The sequence below is a fragment of the Triturus cristatus genome, chromosome 10 (genome assembly GCF_964204655.1).
Source record: "Triturus cristatus chromosome 10, aTriCri1.1, whole genome shotgun sequence".
NCBI lineage: Eukaryota > Metazoa > Chordata > Amphibia > Caudata > Salamandridae > Triturus > Triturus cristatus.
In genome coordinates, this window is record NC_140593.1 from 66,767,666 (window position 1) to 66,784,546 (window position 16,881).

General features: G+C 50.9%; 1 protein-coding gene across 2 annotated transcripts in view; it reads right to left on the bottom strand.

Moving 5' to 3' along the window:
- RFTN1 (raftlin, lipid raft linker 1) overlaps positions 1 to 16,881 on the bottom strand; it is a 442,525-nt gene that overhangs the window by 371,467 nt on the left and 54,177 nt on the right. For both annotated transcript variants that reach the window (XM_085630441.1, XM_085630442.1), the window contains exon 2: positions 11,988 to 12,147. In XM_085630441.1, the coding sequence (XP_085486567.1) occupies positions 11,988 to 12,132 (145 nt within the window). In that variant the 5' untranslated portion in view covers positions 12,133 to 12,147. The remainder of the gene's footprint in view (positions 1 to 11,987; positions 12,148 to 16,881) is intronic.

Genomic DNA, 16,881 nt, shown 5'->3' on the forward strand with positions numbered 1-16,881 from the left:
TCAACGTGTTGGGTGAGCAGACACTCAAGAAGGAACCTGTCACCGTGTTGGACCAGCAGGCGCTCAAGAAGGAACCTGTCAGTGTGTTGGGCCAGCAGGCGCTCAAGAAGGAACCTGTCACCGTGTTGGGCCAGCAGACGCTCAAAAAGGATCCTGTCAGCGTGTTGGGAAAGCAGGTGCTCAAGAAGGATCCTGTCATCATGTTGAGCCAACAACCACTTAAGAAGGATCCTGTCAGCGTTTTGGGCCAGCAGACACTCAAGAAGGAACCTGCCAGCGTGTTGGACCAGCAGGCGTCAAGAAGGATCCTGTCAGCGTGTTGGGCCAGCAGTCACTCAAAAAGGAACCTCTCACTGTTTTGGGCCAGCAGGCACTCAAGAAGGAACCTGGCAGCATGTTGGGCCAGCAGGCGCTCAAGAAGGATCCTGTCAGTGTGTTGGGCCAGCTGGTGCACAAGAAGGATCCTGTCAGCATGTTGGGCCAACAACCGCTCAAGAAGGAACCTGTCAGTGTGTTGGGCCAGTAGGCGCTCAAGAAGGAACCAGCGTGTTGGGCCAGTAGGTGCTCAAGAAGGATCCTGTCAGTGTGTTTGGCCAGTAGGCGCTCAAGAAGGATCCTGTCTGCGTGTTGGGCCAGTAGGCGCTCAAGAAGGATCCTGTCAGTGTGTTGGGCCAGTAGGCACTCAAGAAGGATCCTGTCTACATGTTGGGCCAGTAGGCGCTCAAGAAGGAACCTGTCAGCGTGTTGGTCCAGCAGATGCTCAAGAAGGATCCTGTCAGCATTTTGGGCCAACAACCAACCACTCAAAAAGGATCCTGTCAACGTGTTGGGTGAGCAGACACTCAAGAAGGAACCTGTCACCGTGTTGGACCAGCAGGCGCTCAAGAAGGAACCTGTCAGTGTGTTGGGCCAGCAGGTGCTCAAGAAGGAACCTGTCACCGTGTTGGGCCAGCAGACGCTCAAGAAGGATCCTGTCAGCGTGTTGGGAAAGCAGGTGCTCAAGAAGGATCCTGTCATCATGTTGAGCCAACAACCACTTAAGAAGGATCCTGTCAGCGTTTTGGGCCAGCAGACACTCAAGAAGGAACCTGCCAGCGTGTTGGACCAGCAGGCTTCAAGAAGGATCCTGTCAGCGTGTTGAGCCAGCAGGCGCTCAAGAAGGATCCTGTCAGCGTGTTGGGCCAGCAGTCACTCAAGAAGGAACCTCTCACCGTTTTGGGCCAGCAGGCACTCAAGAAGGAACCTGGCAGCATGTTGGGCCAGCAGGCGCTCAAGAAGGATCCTGTCAGTGTGTTGGGCCAGCTGGTGCACAAGAAGGATCCTGTCAGCATGTTGGGCCAACAACCGCTCAAGAAGAAACCTGTCAGTGTGTTGGGCCAGTAGGCGCTCTAGAAGGAACCAGCGTGTTGGGCCAGTAGGTGCTCAAGAAGGGTCCTGTCAGCATGTTGGTCCAGCAGGCGCTCAAGAAGGATCCTGTCAGTGTGTTGGGCCAGTAGGCGCTCAAGAAGGATCCTGTCTGCGTGTTGGGCCAGTAGGCGCTCAAGAAGCATCCTGTCAGTGTGTTGGGCCAGTAGGCACTCAAGAAGGATCCTGTCTACATGTTGGGCCAGTAGGCGCTCAAGAAGGAACCTGTCAGCGTGTTGGTCCAGCAGGAGTTCAAGAAGGATCATGTCAGCGGGTTGGGCCAGTAGGCGCTCAAGAAGGATCCTGTTAGTGTGTTGGGCCAGTAGGCGCTCAAGAAGGATCCTGCCAGCATGTTGGGCCAGTAGGCGCTTGAGAAGGATCCTGTCAGCTTGATGGATTCCCTGGAGCTTCTCGAGAATTTCCTCTCCTATATTGTCCAAGGAGGGCCTATGTCCCTCTCGGAGCTGAACCCTGTCCAAGAGCACGCAGCAGGTCAGTCCGTTCCACCTGCTCTTGAGTTGTACCGTAACTGCGCCTTCAAATTTCTCCTCAAGATGTCGCGGGTCGGATATTGGTTGGTTGAAGCTGTTCAGCACAAGAGGGGCAGAAGACGGTTTCTTACGGGACTGGAGGTCTGTAGCTGAAAGCAGATCTCTGCAGCATGCGCACAGCCCACCGAGCTATGCTGCAGCACCGCAGACGGCTGAGGCCAGTCCGAGAGGCTTGCGCCTGCGGCAATGCTAACAGAACACATGCTGTCTGAAATGGCGTGAAGTCCTGGCCGCCCACTACGGTGAAAATGGATTTCCACTGAGATCTCCTGTGGTTTTCGAATGGACTGGCGCGACGTGATAATCTCACAACGTGTCAATCACACGAACTGATCTGGTGCAAGACCCGGGGCGTGGATGAAACGCAGTGCGTACAATAACAAGTGCAAAGGGTTCCCAAATAGTGCACGTGCAGACAGGGCGTGAGCAGGGTACTGGGGACCGTGACACCAACACACGAGGCCAGGCTGACTCCTAGAAAGGGCATATATGCCGGTATCCCTTGTTTTTAGGGAGTTCATTTCTGTTGCCTCTAAGGCGGAAAGAGACACGCCTGTCCCAGGGGGTCCAGTCCCTGTTCAGGAACACTTGGTTCTCCTGGCCGATCGCGTTCTCTTCCACTGTATGAAGTCTCATTTCCGCCAAAAGTAAGGGGTGCCAAGAGGAGAGATCGCGTCTGTACTCGCGCCATAAAAAAACAACTTCCGTTTGATGCGCGCGTCCATTTTTCTGATCTATTGTGCTTCCCCTGCAATTCCGAATAAAAGGTGTGCACTTTTAATTCCAGTCACACAATGAAGGATGTCACATTTCCTTTTTTAGATGCCATTCTCCGGGCTGCCCTGCGTACTATGCTTAATTTGATCTGTACCACTCTTGTATGTACAGAAAAGGGGGGGTGGGGGGGGGGCGCGCTTGTCACAAGTCTGTGCAAAGGCAGCGCCTGTGGGCGCTATGAAACGTCCGGGCATGCGTCACGGCCTGTAACGGGGGCGCATCTTTGAGAGACCCAGGCGCGTGCTCGTGGGAGGCCTGCGTGCCTTATCTTCTGCCGAGGTCTGAGCCCCTTTCGGTCGGTGTGAACCAGAGTCAGGAATGCCGCTGCCCGCGTCCCACGCAGAGGGACATCAGCAGGGCAGCCTTCTAGTGGCCGCCCGTCGGAGCCTCCCCCCCCCCCCCCCGCTCCGCCTCGCTAGCGAGGCCGCGCCTCGGGGAGGGGAGGCCCCCAATGGGTTTACCTTAGGGAGGCGTGCCAATAGGGTGGGCGAGGCTAGACCCCCCTTTTAGGCGCCTCACCCCCTCGGTTCTTCCTCTGCTTCCTGCGCCGCTCCTCCGGGCCACGCGAATTTGGCCATGCGAGATTTGCGTCGGACCCGTTGTCGGTCGAGTCGTGGTCGCTCCTTACTACTTTTCCGCCGTTCGCCAGTCGCACCAGCGTTGGGTCCTCCTCGCAGTCCTGCACACCGGTTCGGTGACCGATTTGGTGAGTGTAGTGTGTAGTTGCTATGGGAAGCAGAGCATATGGTAGTGGTGAGCTTTGGAGATGGCGGCTGGAGCCGTTTTCGCGGGCTGTGCGGGGCGGGGGGCGGACTGTGTGGCGGGAGAGCCTGGTTTCGAGTCCGGTCGCTGGGAGGGCGGCTCGGTGTCCGATCTTGGCTGGTTGTGGGGACGCGTCGGATCGGAGGACATTGTGGTCGAGGTTTGATCGCTGCTGGTACTTGTTTGGTGGTGGAGCGCGTTGTCGTATTGTGCCATGGCCGCTGCAGATGCAGAGCGAAGTGGGTCGCCCCCATTGTCGTCGGGTCGGGTTGCGCGATGTGGGTTCGCGCGATGTGGGTGTGCAGAGGTTGACTGCTGTGGCGTCGGAGCATGTGTCTTCGGGTTCGTGTGTGTGGCCCTCCGGTTTCCTTGACGGTGCCCACGCAGTGATGGGTTGCTGTGGGGACGTCGAAGAGGTTTGTTGTCTGGCTGCCCCCTGTAGGAAAATAAACTTTTCGTGGGGCTGTGATGTTGCAGGGAGTCACCCTTACGCCTGTCTCCCCCTTGCTACCTACATCATCCAGGGCCGGACTACCCGGCCCTGATAAAGTGCTTGGCCGCCTCTTCCTCTCGTACAGGGCCGATTTGCGGCTCAACCGCCCCCATGACTATACATCTGCTCCTGTCTGCCTATCTTTACCTGCTGCAGCGCCCCAGTGCCCTAGAGCCGGCACAGGGCGCTATGCAAAACGTAGCACCTTATTGCCGAATTCAAACACTTCTGGCATGCCAGGGACTTCCCTGTCCCCTGCTGTAAGGCGTCTCGAGGCTTCTCTTCCAGGAGGCGGGCCTGGTGGGTGGGAGGTTACCCCGGCATGGTACGCTCACCTTTTAGTTGGGGCGAGAGGGTTGTGCTTGGTGAGCGGAGTTGGCCTAACGGCGAGAGCGGCCAACCTCGAACCTGTAACCGGGTTCGAGTCTCGGGAAAGACGCTGAGCATCATGTGATTCTGCAAATCACCCTATCTACCCCTGCCTAACTGGGGCTGGCATTTGCAATGCAATCGGTCTCGCTTTTCCCAGGAGCCGGCGGCAAATTGGCGCCTGGAGGCCCTGACGGGTGATTGTTCACGCTTTACAGGTGTGGATTCTTGTTTGTGCGTGGCGCCGCTACAAGTGGGCAGTTTGTCTCGGTTGTTGTGCCCAGTTGCCTGCACACCGTCTCGCCGGCAGCCCCGTGGCCATAAGCCATTGAGGGGGGGCTCACAGTCGGTGCTTGGGTGCTGGGCGTGCTTGCCGCCCCGTGTGTTCTTACCATGGAATAAGCACGAGCAGTTCCCCCCCCCCCCTTGTTGTAACTATCCCATACCATCCTCTTCATGCCGCAATTCGCCGTCATAACCCAACGCATGCGCTTACCGATGTTAAACGCGAACATAATGCCGTATTGCTTGTCGCATGGTACGTTTCACCGTTAAATAATTTAATGCGTTCCCATCGCTGGGATGCCGGCGCATCCTCTCTAAAAGGCGCTGTTGACTGCCCCGAATGCACGACCGCTTGGTGGGGCAGGAGTGTTCCGTGAGTTTATTCTCCCCGCAGGACAGTCCACTTGCTGCCTCAGTGACCCCCAGTTTCTGCTGTTTGCTTTGTGTTATCCACGCTCTCTACCGGTTCTGTGCCATGTCCGCCCTTCCTTTCATTCCCGCTGCTGGCAGCAATCGGAGCGGTAACTTTTGGGCGTGGTAGGCCACAACGAAATGTAAATGTCGGTATTTTTTCTTTAAAAAGGATTTTCTTACGTGACACACTTAAAAGTTTGGGAGTCAGTGATTTTAATACTGTAAAGTTGTTGATGGAAGGCTCGGCGCACAGGACGGAAGGCTGAGCCGGGGAACGCATTTGCCCGAGCTCCAGCCTGGACCCTGGGGGCGGAGGAGGGACTTGGCGAGGAACTCGGTGGTGCCGCGTGTAGCCTAAATAATTTGGCTGGCTAGTGCGTAGGCAGCAAAGACATTGAATCCACTGCACAAATACTACTGTTTCCGAGCGTGTTAATTATTCCCTGTGTGTGCACCATGTGCCCACAGACCGTCACAGTAATGCCCGGGGTGCTCTCTGTGCCAGCACATTTTCTAGTAGCACTATGTGTGTTTTTCATGCCCGCAGGCTTTCTCAGTAGTGCACTGTCAGTACTTCTTGTGCAACGTTGTTTAAGCGTCTTGTGCCAAAAAGACTATCTGAGCAATAATACACGGCCTGTGCTACCTTTAGCCCTTTTTTAACGCACTATCCCAGTAATGCCTCCTGTGTGCTCGTTGTGCCCAAAGGCTGTTTCTGCAGTGCACTGTTGGTACACCTTGTGCCCCGGTGTACACTGCACTGTGTGTGATGCAACTTTAGCTCCTATGTTCACACACTAACTCGTTGTGCACGTTCATGGGTCAACCTGAAAGTTACGCAGGGTCAGGCCTGGTTAGTACTTGGATGGGAGGCCCAAAGGGGAACACCAGGATGATGCTATTTTGGAAACAGATTTTATAGGTATTATACTGCTCTTGTCTATTTGGCGGCAATGCGCGTAGATCAGAGTGGGTGTTAAACCTGGCAAAGGTGGTTGTTGTTTTTCAGTCCTTTGGCCTTTCTTTTCAGTATGCAGATGCTTCCACCCAGGCGCATCCCCTTTTCCTCTCGCTGGTTTCTGATGGTGCTGTCACTTTTGCACAGGGAAGTTTATGGCAGGGGACACAAAGGAGCAAATGAATATGCTGCTGAATCCTGCATTTTCACGCGGCATGATTTGCCTATCTGGAATATGCTCTGCGAGATTCTCGGGCCTGTTTTTGCGCGAAGGGTGGTGCACTTTGCTGTGGAGGTGCTTGCCCCACGCCCTCTACTGAGAAGGCCATCTCACGGAAGCCGCTTCTGGTGGCCATGGTTTACTTAGTGTTAAAGTGCGGTGAAGTTTGTTAGGTGTCACAATTTGTTGACCTTTTGTGCAGTGTGTGACTCCTAGTCTACGTATACATTGTTAAACTTGATGGAATGGCTCTTGGCCGTGAGGGAGGTGTGATTTCTCGGTTATTGCCTGCGTTGGGACAGGCAGGCTGACCTAGTGTGTGAGGAGAGGGGAAGCACCCCGCATATGTTCTGCCCCGGTGTCGCTGAGTGTACCTCGCTGTAATGTGTCCACCCTTCAATAACGTTACCCCTCCCCTCCTACACTGTTCGGACAGGATCCGTTCACACCCAGCAGGCGCTGCTCTCATAAGACAGATATTCCTTTCAGGGGCAGTTATTCCTTTCAGGGGCTCACCGCCCATCTCTGTTTCTGGACATGCCAACATGTTCAGCTATCTGGTCCCCCGTCGCGGTTCCCTGCTGTCTCCTCCGGCCGGGTATGGAAGTTTATTATGCTTTGACGCACCGAATGCTGCGTTTCTTTCCGTGGCAATTCCAGGCCTTACATAAAATGTCTTGATAACTAGGGGGATTCGCTATCTTCCTGAAGAGAGATCAGGAACTAGTATAGTGGAGGTTTTGACTTCGGTGTAGTTAGTGCAGAGGGTTAATTTGCCGGCTGCAAAGAACGTGTGCCAGGTAGATTTCAGAGCGCGTATGATGTAAATAGGTCAGCGGGTTACTATGTTCAAAAGAGGCATCCTTTTGGTACTCGCAATGTATATCTTAAAGCCCCAATAGTCAACAGTGATCTACGAACGCTCATCCTAACTTTTGGAATTTCTTGCCCTGCGCAAATGAGTTCATTTCTCCCTAGTTCCCTGGGAAAGGTTTGGGGACAGGGTGATATATGATGAGTCTGTACTCATCATGGTTTATGGTAAGCGTTTTGAGAAACATATGGCTAGCTAGCTAGGGCTGCAGCCAGACAGCATTCCTTCGTCCCAGAGCATTTCCAATGTGCATCTCTTGTGCAATGCCCCCTTGGGGGCAGCTAGGAAGATTCAGACAATGTGGTGGGGCTCGCATTGCTGCTGCAATTTAGGCATGACCGGCATTGGGAAGCACAATGGGTCTAGCTTTTGGTGGTTTTACCTTTGGGCCAATGGTCGTTTTCGTTAGCCAGAGTCGGAATAGCTGATTGCAGGACACTAGAGGCGGTCGTGTGTATGGCCAAATTGGGGAAGGTTTTCTTGTGATACAGGCAAGCACTTAATAGGATTAAAAACCCACATTTCTTATGTCCTTAGGCAGTGTTTGAGGGCCAGTGGTTTTCTACAACTTCAAGTCATGATGATGATAATTTTTTAGAGACCAGTTTAATACCTACAGGAAACTCCTGCGCCACTGGCAATACATCAGCTTTTCATATGTACACATGTAGGGCTCCAGCTTGCGTTGTCAGTTAAATTACATTTTGAGGGGCAGTCGTACCTGTATATATCGTTGGGACGGCCACATATTCCTCTATCTCCAGCATGCTGTGCTGATTAAATGACTGAATGAATAAAGTGGCATGTTTTTGTTCAAACAGAGCAACAGTTACTGATCGCAATGACATGGGTTCACACGCACCAGAAGGCGCTTTACATAGGTTCTCTGGTATCTTGTCCCAAAATCCAGCACTTAGTAGGGTTATCTGGTACTAGGGGGGAATCTCTTTGGCGGTAGCTCCATGCCAGTAGGTACGAAGTGACAAAGTTATGTGTCCCGAGTGGTGCAACAGGATAAGGGAGGATATATATGTATATATATATGTTATCTTGGGAGCAGGAGTACAAATATGTCAAAGGTCCAGCCAAAACCCAGTTTCAACCATAATGCAATGGGCAGCTTGTAGTGGCAGCTTAGTCCATAAAGAAAAGTCAGCAGCCTGAGCTGTTTTGAGACAAGCTGTAGGCATGGGTCTGTGTGTCTTACATAACACCCTAAAGGTATTTATTAGTGCGAGTTCCCGCTTAAGTCAAGAGATGCTGCTGCCTTTCAAATTTAGCATTGCTATTTGGAAACAGCTGGTGTAAGGTTTTCTGCAACTCGCAGTCATAGTGGCAGCTTAGTCTATACGGGACAGCCAGCAGCCTGAGCTGTTTTGAGACACGGGGAAGGCCTGGGTTGTTTGTGTGTCACAATTAACATCTTTAAGTTTATTCTCCCTGTGCCACAGGGAAGCAAGGGAAAGCCCAGAGTGATATGGTCCACCGAGACTTAGCCTGGCTTGTCTTCTGCGACCTTGTGAAGTTCATTATTGTATGAAGGTGACAGAGGCTGTCACAGTTGTTTGATAGGCACCAGGGCCAGATGACATTAAAGGGCATTGTGTGCTGGAAACTGAGGAGCGGGTCCCTTTTAGTAAGCACAAGGAGCTGTAAATATTTTGTGTCACTCACAGATGCCCTGTGTTGGGTGGATGATATTTGAGAGCTGTACTCCTTCGATAAGGACATTGCCTAACAGTCAAGCCAATGGCACATCAAGTGGTTATGGTGAAAATCTCAAAAAAACCAAATAAAAATAAATACTGCTCCCTTCATCCATTCTACGATTTGAATGTGGCGACGTGAAGGGTTCCCTTGGCCACGTCACGACCCCCATGATTAAACTCCTTGTGGTGTTCCCCAGGGATCCCTGAAATGGAAACACTTTGGGGGAACATGTTTTTTCACACTATGTCCCAGATATTTGAACCTCCAGAGATTAGGTCTTGCACAGACACCATGACTTCCCGCAAACTCCTAAACATGGCTAGTTATTGAGGTAGACGAGCTTATTGTGCTGTAGCTGCTGGGAACACAATTCTAAGCCAGGAAGGCCCCATATTTGGCGAAGTGAAAATTCTTAACAGGATTGCAGGTCCATAAGCGCCTATTTCTCCAATGCCTTGTTACCCATGCCATATTTTCCAGCCTGAGAAACAGATTTAGGTGTTGCTCTTCTCGCTCAGCCTTCCTTGGAGCCAGGGAGTTGGGAAACGTTCACAAATTTGGGTCCCTGAGCTGAGAGATGTATTCTTCGGCAGCTCAGTCAGTCATATTGGCTTTATCCGGAGTCATGATATAAGGCGTCCATATAGCAGTTACGTTAGAGGTTTTGCCCTGCCGAGAAATCATGCAATCCTCGCAGCAGCAGCAATTCGGGAACCATGACGCCATCAATGCATCACCTTTGTAGACAAAGTGAAAATTAAAACCTTCTTCGTGCTAGGATATGAAGGGAATCGATGGAATGAAGGATTTCAGCTATGGTTCAATTCTGGCTCCATATGTAGGTGCTAGATCTTCCCATAATTACGTTAGGAGATCTGCAGTGGCATCGCTAAGAAAGCTAGGAACACCATTCACGTCTAAGCTGAACGGCAGTGGGGCCAAAAGACATCCTTTGTTAGTCTGCCCTGGGCTTCTGAGTAATGTTGTAAATTAATGCCGTCATTTACGGGTTACAGAACGGGACCCATAATTTAGCCCACTAAAAGCTGGCTCGCAGGGGCAGGGCACCATAACAGCGAAGGGAGGAAGGGGGGCTCTGGCAGCGACGGAAGCCTCCCCAGAGCTGTGGCGGAGTTACAGGGCGATCTGGAGGCAGAAGGGTACAGTAAGGGTACCTCTGCGACAGGCGGTACAGTAAGGGTACCCCTGTCAGGCACAGTAAGGGTGCCCGAGCCAAGGTCCGGGAGCCGAAGGAGGTTCTGGGAAGACCGCGACGGCGCCCCGTTAGTCCTTCGGGCGGTTGGGGGGCCTGACCAACCGGGGGTGTGCCACAACACGCTCCGCCCCCGTCAAAAGGGGCGGGAGTAGTAAACAGATCACGTGATCCAGTGGATGATCTGAAAATATGTGCCGCACTGCCGGGCATCGACCCACCGTGCGTGCTGGCTCGCCAGGCGGGCGGAGCAGCGAGGGGCTGCTTGCCCTGGATCGCCCGTAAGATAACCCACTTATCGTCATACTTATGTTGTATGAAATAAACCTGCAGCAGTTCTTCACCCACAATGAAAGTGTCAGTGTAATCCTTGGGTGACGTCTGTGCATGCGTGTTGAGTGGAGCGGATGACGGTGTGGTCACTATGCCGCTGCCCGCGTCCCACGCAGAGGGACATCAGCAGGGCAGCCTTCTAGTGGCCGCCCGTCGGAGCCTCCCCCCCCCCCCCCCCGCTCCGCCTCGCTAGCGAGGCCGCGCCTCGGGGAGGGGAGGCCCCCAATGGGTTTACCTTAGGGAGGCGTGCCAATAGGGTGGGCGAGGCTAGACCCCCCTTTTAGGCGCCTCACCCCCTCGGTTCTTCCTCTGCTTCCTGCGCCGCTCCTCCGGGCCACGCGAATTCCCACCCTTTCCGCTTACCCTGCGCGGCGGAGGCAGCGCGCTATTGGAATGTTTTAATGTTTTTTCTTGCGTTGCAGGCGGAGTTACAGGGCGATCTGGAGGCAGAAGGGTACAGTAAGGGTACCTCTGCGACAGGCGGTACAGTAAGGGTACCCCTGTCAGGCACAGTAAGGGTGCCCGAGCCAAGGTCCGGGAGCCGAAGGAGGTTCTGGGAAGACCGCGACGGCGCCCCGTTAGTCCTTCGGGCGGTTGGGGGGCCTGACCAACCGGGGGTGTGCCACAACACGCTCCGCCCCCGTCAAAAGGGGCGGGAGTAGTAAACAGATCACGTGATCCAGTGGATGATCTGAAAATATGTGCCGCACTGCCGGGCATCGACCCACCGTGCGTGCTGGCTCGCCAGGCGGGCGGAGCAGCGAGGGGCTGCTTGCCCTGGATCGCCCGTAAGATAACCCACTTATCGTCATACTTATGTTGTATGAAATAAACCTGCAGCAGTTCTTCACCCACAATGAAAGTGTCAGTGTAATCCTTGGGTGACGTCTGTGCATGCGTGTTGAGTGGAGCGGATGACGGTGTGGTCACTAGGGAGTCCTGAAAACACGAGGGCAAACAGGATACGGCGGTCTGAGGCTGCGCCGGGATGGGAGAGGAAGCGCCTTGGACGGGGGCGGCCTCTGCCCTGCGGGGTGTAGTTTAATGTCCCGGTTACCTTTTAAAACAAACGTAACCTCTACTTCTGACGTAGAGCCTGCTCAGTGTCCTTGGGGGGGGGGGGGGGGGGGGGGGGAATTTGTAAAAAAAAAGAGTGAGCACAGACATGCAGCACTGTCTACAATGTTTCCAAGGCTTTCAAGAGATGCCCGGGCGAACAGAGATGGTCGGGTATCCTCAGCTACTCACCCGCTGTGGGCACACAGACCCCGGCGGGCTCCAGCGTGACACAGGCCTCTCACTGTCTGTTAACATAAAGATACGCATTCATAGTCAAAGCAGCCCAGCACAGCCAGACTCACAGAACCTGCCCTGCTGCAGACACCCCTCGGCCTCCATCGCTGCCTTTACACTCAAGCTCCAACGTGAATGCCCTGGAGAAAGCCCCCCTCTGCCGGTGGCTGCGGCGCCCCCCTTCCGCAAGGGCCCATCCCCGGAAGGAAACCTATTTGCATCTTCTCCTTACTTCTGAACTCTGCTTTACTCCTGTCGGCCAGTACTTCTGAAGCTAAGAGTGCACCTTGCAGCCCACCCTGCCCCCACCTCCTCCCGGCCCCTCACTCACCGGTGTCTAGCGCCGTGAAGTCCACGAAGCGGTACTCGTAGGCCGCGTCGGTCTTGGTTTCCACCTGAGGTCTCTTCAGGGTGGAGTAGATGTTCCCCGGGCGGGGGGCCTCCTGCTTGGGGGGCTTGTTCAGCCGGCAGCCCATCTCGACAGCGTGAGCCTGGCAAGAAGAGAAGGCACGTCACACACTGGATGCGAACCCCAGATCTAGCGCCTGGCGTCGAGCTTCGCGGCACATGGATAAGGCGCGAGCGATGAACACAATACAGTAAAGAGCTCTGGCTGCGAATGAAATACATATATCACGGCGTGTCGGCCCTCATTTCTGACAGGATCCATCACCCGGGGCTCCCCCCAACCCAAGAACACACCCATTGGCCACCGCCTAACCACACGGTAACTCTCCGCAGCACGTCTGCGCCCAGATGACGTCTCTTGATTCGAGGCGCGATGTCACTTATTAGAGTCAGCCGAGCTTCATTTATTTTGGGGACACTCTGTGCCGTCTGCGGAGGCCCTAAGGCGGCAATGAGATGCGTCTGACGTGCTGACAGAGCGAGCGCCTCTGTTTATTACTGTTTATGCGAGGGGGTGCGCGTCTCACAACTGCTGGGATAGCTCCGTGGCGGACACAGCAGGGATTCTAGGCGCTTACTGATGCTGTGAATTATACACGGGTCTGATGCTTGTGTTTTTCAGGTTTGAAATAGCGGGAACTCGATCCGAACGCATTGAAGCGCTTTGCATGAGCGCCAGTTGCATGGCACAAGGAGCCATTCATCTGTTGTTCTTTCTCGTAGGCGCGGGAAGATGACGTGAATTGACCAGAATCGGAGGATGCGTAACTACACTCTATGTCACTACACGCTATACCCCTCTAATCTACTCTGACCCACTGCACTCTACACCACTTCATTCTACTCCTCTATACTCTACTCTGCACCACTCTACACCACTGTACTCTACTCTGCACCACTTTACTCTACACCACTGCACCCTACTCTGCACCACTCTACACCACTGCACTCTACTCTGTACAACAATACACCGCTGCACTCTACTCCTCTATACTCTACTCTGCACCACTCTACACCACCGCACTCTACTCTGCACCAATATACTCTATGCCAATGCACTCTATGCTGATGCACTCTACACCGCTACACTTTATGCCTCTCCACTCTAATCTGCGCCACTCGACTCAACAACACTCTACTCCACTCAATGCCATTCCACTCTACAACAATCTACTCTACTCTATGCCATTCCACTCTACAACAATCTACCCTACTCTATGCCACTCTACTCTACAACAATCTACCCTACTCTATGCCACTCTACTCTACAACAATCTACCCTACTCTATGCCATTCCACTCTACAATAATCTACTCTACTCTATGCCACTCTACTCTACAACAATCTACCCTACTCTATGCCACTCTACTCTACAACAATCTACCCTACTCTATGCCACTCTACTCTACAACAATCTACCCTACTCTATGCCACTCTACTCTACAACAATCTACCCTACTCTATGCCATTCCACTCTACAATAATCTACTCTACTCTATGCCACTCTACTCTACAACAATCTACCCTACTCTATGCCACTCTACTCTACAACAATCTACCCTACTCTATGCCACTCTACTCTACAACAATCTACCCTACTCTATGCCACTCTACTCTACAACAATCTACCCTACTCTATGCCATTCCACTCTACAATAATCTACTCTACTCTATGCCACTCTACTCTACAACAATCTACCCTACTCTATGCCACTCTACTCTACAACAATCTACCCTACTCTATGCCACTCTACTCTACAACAATCTACCCTACTCTATGCCACTCTACTCTACAACAATCTACCCTACTCTATGCCATTCCACTCTACAATAATCTACTCTACTCTATGCCACTCTACTCTACAACAATCTACCCTACTCTATGCCACTCTACTCTACAACAATCTACCCTACTCTATGCCACTCTACGCTACAACAATCTACTTTACTCTATGCCACTCTACTCTACAACAATCTACTTTACTCTATGCCATTCCACTCTACAACAATCTACTCTACTCTATGCCACTCTACTCTACAACAATCTACCCTACTCTATGCCATTCCACTCTACAACAATCTACTCTACTCTATGCCACTCTACTCTACAACAATCTACTTTACTCTATGCCATTCCACTCTACAACAATCTACTCTACTCTATGCCACTCTACTCTACAACAATCTACTCTACTCTATGCCATTCCACTCTACAACAATCTACCCTACTCTATGCCATTCCACTCTACAACAATCTACTCTACTCTATGCCACTCTACTCTACAACAATCTACTTTACTCTATGCCATTCCACTCTACAACAATCTACTCTACTCTATGCCACTCTACTCTACAACAATCTACTCTACTCTATGCCATTCTACTCTACAACAATCTACCCTACTCTATGCCATTCCACTCTACAACAATCTACTCTACTCTATGCCACTCTACTCTACAACAATCTACTTTACTCTATGCCATTCCACTCTACAACAATCTACTCTACTCTATGCCACTCTACTCTACAACAATCTACTCTACGCCATTCCACTCTACAACAATCTACCCTACTCTATGCCATTCCACTCTACAACAATCTACTCTACTCTATGCCACTCTACTCTACAACAATCTACTTTACTCTATGCCATTCCACTCTACAACAATCTACTCTACTCTATGCCACTCTACTCTACAACAATCTACCCTACTCTATGCCATTCCACTCTACAACAATCTACTTTACTCTATGCCACTCTACTCTACAACAATCTACTTTACTCTATGCCATTCCACTCTACAACAATCTACTCTACTCTATGCCACTCTACTCTACAACAATCTACCCTACTCTATGTCATTCCACTCTACAACAATCTACTCTACTCTATGCCACTCTACTCTACAACAATCTACTTTACTCTATGCCATTCCACTCTACAACAATCTACTCTACTCTATGCCACTCTACTCTACAACAATCTACTCTACTCTATGCCATTCCACTCTACAACAATCTACTCTACTCTATGCCACTCTACTCTACAACAATCTACTCTACTCTATGCCACTCTACTCTACAACAATCTACTTTACTCTATGCCATTCCACTCTACAACAATCTACTCTACTCTATGCCACTCTACTCTACAACAATCTACTCTACTCTATGCCATTCCACTCTACAACAATCTACCCTACTCTATGCCATTCCACTCTACAACAATCTACTTTACTCTATGCCACTCTACAACAATCTACTCTACTCTATGCCACTCTACTCTACAACAATCTACCCTACTCTATGCCACTCTACTCTACAACAATCTACTCTACTCTATGCCACTCTACTCTACAGCAATCTACCCTACTCTATGCCATTTCACTCTACAACAATCTACTTTACTCTATGCCATTCCACTCTACAACAATCTACTCTACTCTATGCCATTCCACTCTACAACAATCTACTTTACTCTATGCCACTCTACTCTACAACAATCTACTCTACTCTGTGCCACTCTACTCTACAACAATCTACTCTACTCTATGCCACTCTACTCTACAACAATCTACTTTACTCTATACCACTCCACTCTACAACAATCTACTCTACTCTATGCCACTCTACTCTACAACAATCTACCCTACTCTATGCCACTCTACTCTACAACAATCTACTCTACTCTATGCCAGTCTACTCTACAACAATCTACTTTACTCTATGCCACTCTACTCTACAACAATCTACTCTACTCTGTGCCACTCTAGTCTACAACAATCTACTCTACTATGTGCCACTCTACTCTACAACAATCTACTCTACTCTATGCCATTCCACTCTACAACAATCTACTCTACTCTATGCCACTCTACTCTACAACAATCTACCCTACTCTATGCCATTCCACTCTACAACAATATACTTTACTCTATGCCACTCTACTCTACAACAATCTACTCTACTCTATGCCACTCTACTCTACAACCATCTACCCTACTCTATGCCATTCCACTCTACAACAATCTACTCTACTCTATGCCACTCTACTCTACAACAATCTACTCTACTCTATGCCACTCTACTGTACAACAATCTACCCTACTCTATGCCATTCCACTCTACAACAATCTACTTTACTCTATGCCACTCTACTCTACAACAATCTACCCTACTCTATGCCATTCCACTCTACAACAATCTACTTTACTCTATGCCATTCCACTCTACAACTATCTACTCTACTCTATGCCACTCTACTCTACAACAATCTACCCTACTCAATGCCACTCTACTCTACAACAATCTACTCTACTCTATGCCACTCTACTCTACAACAATCTACTTTACTCTATGCCATTCCACTCTACAACAATCTACTTTACTCTATGCCATTCCACTCTACAACAATCTACTCTACTCTATGCCACTCTACTCTACAACAATCTACCCTACTCTATGCCATTCCACTCTACAACAATCTACTCTACTCTATGCCACTCTACTCTACAACAATCTACTCTACTCTATGCCATTCCACTCTACAACAATCTACTTTACTCTATGCCACTCTACTCTACAACAATCTACTCTACTCTATGCCACTCTACTCTACAACAATCTACCCTACTCTATGCCACTCTACTCTACAACAATCTACTCTACTCTATGCCACTCTACTGTACAACAATCTACCCTACTCTATGCCATTCCACTCTACAACAATCTACTTTACTCGATGCCACTCTACTCTACAACAATCTACTCTACTCTATGCCACTCTACTCTACAACAATCTACCCTACTCTATGCC